Genomic DNA, 5,235 nt, shown 5'->3' with positions numbered 1-5,235 from the left:
ACCAAAATCCTGTTAGCGTTAGCATGGCTAGCTGCAGTGATAACATTAACAGTCCATGGCCAGATGAAGAGGAGGAGGAAGAGTCTGGACAAAAGAGCAGCAGGCTGATTCCAGTGGAGAGCAGGAGCAAGAAGAGGAGGACGCTGCCGAGGACGAGTGAAAGCTGCATGATAACCTCCAGCAGGTGATACTGCTAACGTTAGCTCATGTAGTGACAGTGTTAACAGCGGAGCTCTGAACCTGACGCTCTCTGTTACACAAGTAGCATGCAAGAGCAGCTTCATCAAGAATAGATTACGGAGCACTACATTTAGAAGCCTTCATGTTTATGGCTACAGAATAAAACTTTCTTATAGCTTTAGACACTGATGGAATGATGTAATCGACAGGATGGCAGAGAAGAGACGTCTTCTCACCGCCTAAGGTAGGACATGCTATTCTATTCTATTCTATTCTATTCTATTCTATTTGTTGCTTATGCTGTTTTTTCAATGATGTCAGCTGATTGGTCACACTGGGTCCACTCCATTAGGCTGCAGGCCTGCTGCTTGTCACAGCCTGACAATACCAGTGAGTGAATGTTTAAATAGTGTCGGTAGCATGAAATCCTGACTGTTAAGCCTGATGTGTGAATTGCATCAGATCAGCTGCAAACACAATGTTGGATGATTGACTATTAATAGTTCTCACAATTCCAGATCATCAATGAATTAAATCCTAAATACGCCTCTTGGGGTGCTGATTTGTCCTCTAAGCTATTTCTTGGCTATTTATTTATTTATTATATTATTTTATTAAACCCTGTAAGAACACCTGTTGTTTGGGTTCTAACTTGATATCTATTGCTTAGCTTATATGTTATAAATACCCTGTTATTGCTTTATGCAACTCATAAGTGTGTTTGTTGGGGATAAATGGGGCCGGTCCAGATGAGAATTGCCAGGGCAGAATTTTGTTCCCAGTCTGACTCTGCAGCCCACAGTGACAGAAAACACCAAAACTCAAAGTCAAACACAACCTGACAGATTTTTGATGCTTCTGTAGTTTCACATGACAACAGATCAGTCATGTAAAAGCTGCTCCAGGCAAAGTTTTTATGTTGACAATGAAGACATAAGAGAAGAGAAAGAGTCCTGCGATGGTGATATAACTGGTAGGATGTCAGTATACACATCCTCCTTACTGGGATCAGTGATGTCACAGTGATGTCATTAAGGGAGGAGGGGCTTCCTCTACAGATGGGAGAAGCCCAGCTGTCCCCATCAGAAAGTAAGCAGACTTCAGTAAGTTGACTTTGAGGATTACTGAGCTGTTTATCTTTGAACATGTTGCTTTTAGTGCCAGCTCTGCTCCTCTGTATATTCACTGGTAAGTCACATTTTATTCATTTTATTAATTAGTTGAATTCAATGGCAAGAACATTCATATCTGATAATGTAATTAAAGCAGCTACATAGTTACTGAAGCACAGAACAAAAAGCCCAAGAAAATGTAAATTTGTTCACTAACTTCTGGATTTAAATATTTTCATGTAGGTGTCAGCTGTGAAGAACTCACTGCAGTCAAGAATGAAGAGAACAGTTTGGAGGGCAGCACTGTTACTCTGTCCTATAAATACCCAAAACTTTCACCTGGTAATTATTTCTTCTGGTATCGACAATATCCAGGAAAACCACCAGAATTCCTCATCTATCATTTAGGAACTGGAAGTATATTAAATGCTCTAATTTCTGGACTGGAGATTTCAGTGGAGGGAGAACAAATCCATCTGCAGATCTCCTCTGCTGCAGTGTCTGACTCTGCTGTGTACTACTGTGCTCTGCAGCCCACAGTGACAGGAAACACCAAAACTCTGTACAAAAACCTTTGGAGCAAAGACAACAGAATACTCCACAACATCCACTAGAGGGAGTCACACACTGTTAAACTTCAGTGGTTTCTTATCAAACAGTCTAGATTCTTTTCCCTCATGAGACACAGTTGTGATGAAGAGTTTTACAAATGAATGTCATTTGACATATGAGTCTCCTCCTACTGACTGCAGAGGTGGCTGCATGGCAGAGAGCTGTTTGATTCCAGCTGTGAACATCACACCAAACACAACTCACAAAACCACTCAACACTTATTCAAACTCAACATTCACTTACAGCACATTTCATTTGTGTAACCATGGAAACACTGGCTGTCATTTCACTGTTTTCAGCTCTTGTAGGTATGTATGTTTTTGTCATTGTGTGATATTTTCCAAATGATGGATATTTGACTCTGGAACAGAACTTTAATACAACATGTTTCCTTCACTAGGTAACACCTTGGAAGATGATTTCTATAGAAATCAGTCAAATGAACAGTTGATCAGTTTGTGTCCACAGAGTAACACTGTACAGTTGACATTTTCCACTGTCTTCTCCTCTCAGCCTCATGAATAATGTTAGTCTAATGGCTTCATTTTCTCTACTTTTTCCAGGACTAATAGCTGGAGACACAATCTCTCCTGAACGAGATGAAGTCAGTAGAAGAGAAGGAGAATCTGTCACACTCACATGTACCTATGAGACAAGCTATTCTGCTGACCTTTACTGGTACAGACATGATTCTGACCTTCAGGCACCTCAGTTTATACAACGTAAATACCAAACATCAGGTACATCAACTGAGCTGACCATACAGAGTCTAACCCTGGCAGACACAGCTCTCTACTACTGTGCTCTAGACACACAGTGATAGAAAGTGTAGAAGAGGCTGTACAAAAACCTGAACACAGATATCTGACTACTCTTCAAAGAGGAGGGAAGTGGTATTCAAACCACAGCTTCATATCAGATGGATTCTGCTAATTCCTGTTTTATCAGAGTCACTGTGGTTACAGCTGCTAACGAAACACAGTGGGAGGATTCACATGAGCAGCAAATCCACATCAATGACAAACCAGCTGGATGATGCTTCAAACACAAGACACCATCAAACATAAAGTGACATAAAACTGTGTGTTGAACAAAAACCTGAAGTTACTCGTCGGGTTAAAAAGTGAATATAATGAAAATATGAGAATGTTTGTTTCATACTGTCAGTTTTTATCATGAGCTGTTTCCATTAGACATTCAACAAGGGTGTCTGCTGCCTCCACTGTTTGAACTACGAGTGTGAATGAGATATGGTCACTGACTTCATGTTGTCTTCAGGTATTTACATTTGTTGACATAAGAACTGCCAGTTGTCAGTGTTTTACTATTATCTACCTGAATAAAAGTTTTAAGTTATGTAAACCAGGACAGAAAAGACACAAACTTACACTGTTTCCAGGTTTTCAAGCCTCTCATGAGCTGTTCTGGATAAGAACGTCAGCAGAAAAGACAGTTACAAGGATGTTTAATATAGAAAAACAGGGAATTCATCTTCATCTTTACCCAAAGTTGTGGGATATTAAATATGTAGATGAAGTATTTCTTACCTTTCTGTCCACTGTTTTATCCTTCGGGAGTGTAGCAGCTGTGAAATATAGGTGATCCCTCTGGAAACTAAAAATAGACTAAACAAGACACATAAATAAATGACCAAAAAACCTCTTCCATGGACGACCTGAACAAGTTCTGCTGTAAAATTATAATTTGACTTTAAAGTCAATCTTTGTCTTTGTAGGTAAAATATAATGTTCAGGTTTTCTTTCATGCAGCTGGTCTTTTAACAGGAACACTAGTGAGAGCAGCTTTCCCCCGTACTGGACTCCCTCCACTTTTTCAGGATTGATTTGAAGATTTTATTGTTTGTCTAGAAATCATTAAATGGGCTAGCTCCAATCCGTCTCTCTGATCTTTTACAACCACATGTCCCATCAAGGTCACTCAGGTCTGCTGACCAGTTGCTTCTGGTTGTTCCAAGATCCAGGTTGAAGCACAGGGGAGATGGTGCCTTTGCAGTTGTAGCCCCCAAACTCTGGAACCAGTTGCCTCTGCATGTTAGACTGGTTCCCACACTGCCTGTTTTTAAATCCCGTCTTAAAACACATTTTTATTCCTTGACTTTTAACTCAGTATGAGAGTTGCATTGCGTTGTCTTTTTGTCTGTTAAACTGGTCTTTGTGTCTTTATTGTGTTGTTTATGGCTTTTGTTATCTTGATTGTTCAGCACTTTGGTCAACTTGTTGTTTTTAAACGTGCTTTATCAATAAATTTGAGTTTTATGTGTTTATTAGTCCTGACATGTAACACAAATACAACATTACTGATATTTGTGTTTGACTAAAATGTTCAATATTATATTTTAATTGATTATAAACAGTATTTTCTTATTGATTGATATTATATCAATCTGAAAAGCACATTGAACACATTATTAGTCAGAGCTGTGAGAGCAGGGAGGAGGAGATTAAGGGAGGAGCAAAACTGTCACTGAAGTACAGAAAGACACAGACTTTCACTGTGGTGTTTCATACTAAACAACACAGACAGTTTCTTCTTATCTTCAAGATGGTGTCAATGCAATTAAGTCTGTTTTCAACTTTGTTTCTGATCACACTAACAGGTAGGTGACACACTTCATATTTACTTCTATTGATGTTTGATTGAAAACTGAGCATGAAGTTGTATGTATTCATGTTATGAGTCTTTGACAACATGTTATAACAGAGTTATCTCTTCCTTTAGGTGTCAGCTGTCAAGAACTCACTCCAGTCAACAATGAAGAGAACAGTTTAGAAGGCAGCACTGTCACTCTGTCCTACAACTACTCCAAACAAGCTGATTATGATCATTTCTTCTGGTATCGACAATATCCAGGAAAACCACCAGAGTTCCTCATGTACATCTCAGGACTGAACAAAACGAGACCAGCAGACTCTCTGAAGTCAGAAAAAAGATTCTTCACTGAACTGTTTGAAGACAAACGTGGAGTCAAACTGCAAATCTCCTCTGCTGCAGTGTCTGACTCTGCTGTGTACTACTGTGCTCTGCAGCCCACAGTGACAGGAAACACCAAAACTCTGAACAAAAACCTTTGGAGCAAAGACAACAGAATACTCCACAACATCCACTAGAGGGAGTCACACACTGTTAAACTTCAGTGGTTTCTTATCCAACAGTCTAGATTCTTTTCCCTCATGAGACACAGTTGTGATGAAGAGTTTTACAAATGAATGTCATTTGACATATGAGTCTCCTCCTACTGACTGCAGAGGTGGCTGCATGGCAGAGAGCTGTTTGATTCCAGCTGTGAACATCAGACCAAACACAACTCAC

The 5,235-nt window shown here is 39.6% G+C and overlaps 1 gene segment (V, D, J or C); it reads left to right on the top strand.

The window, feature by feature from the left end:
- Positions 1–2,504: 2,504 nt before the first annotated feature.
- LOC122994086 lies at positions 2,505–4,976 on the top strand (the record flags this gene model as incomplete). The annotated part of the segment is given in 3 exon segments: positions 2,505–2,583; positions 4,511–4,522; positions 4,645–4,976. Coding segments are annotated over 3 exon segments (423 nt in total), but the record flags the coding sequence as incomplete, so codon positions are not given.
- Positions 4,977–5,235: the final 259 nt, after the last annotated feature.

The sequence above is a fragment of the Thunnus albacares genome, chromosome 12 (assembly GCF_914725855.1).
Source record: "Thunnus albacares chromosome 12, fThuAlb1.1, whole genome shotgun sequence".
In the NCBI taxonomy this organism is placed as follows: Eukaryota; Metazoa; Chordata; class Actinopteri; order Scombriformes; family Scombridae; genus Thunnus; species Thunnus albacares.
The sequence above is the reverse complement of the archived record's forward strand: the minus strand, read 5'-3'. Positions and strand labels throughout refer to the sequence as shown.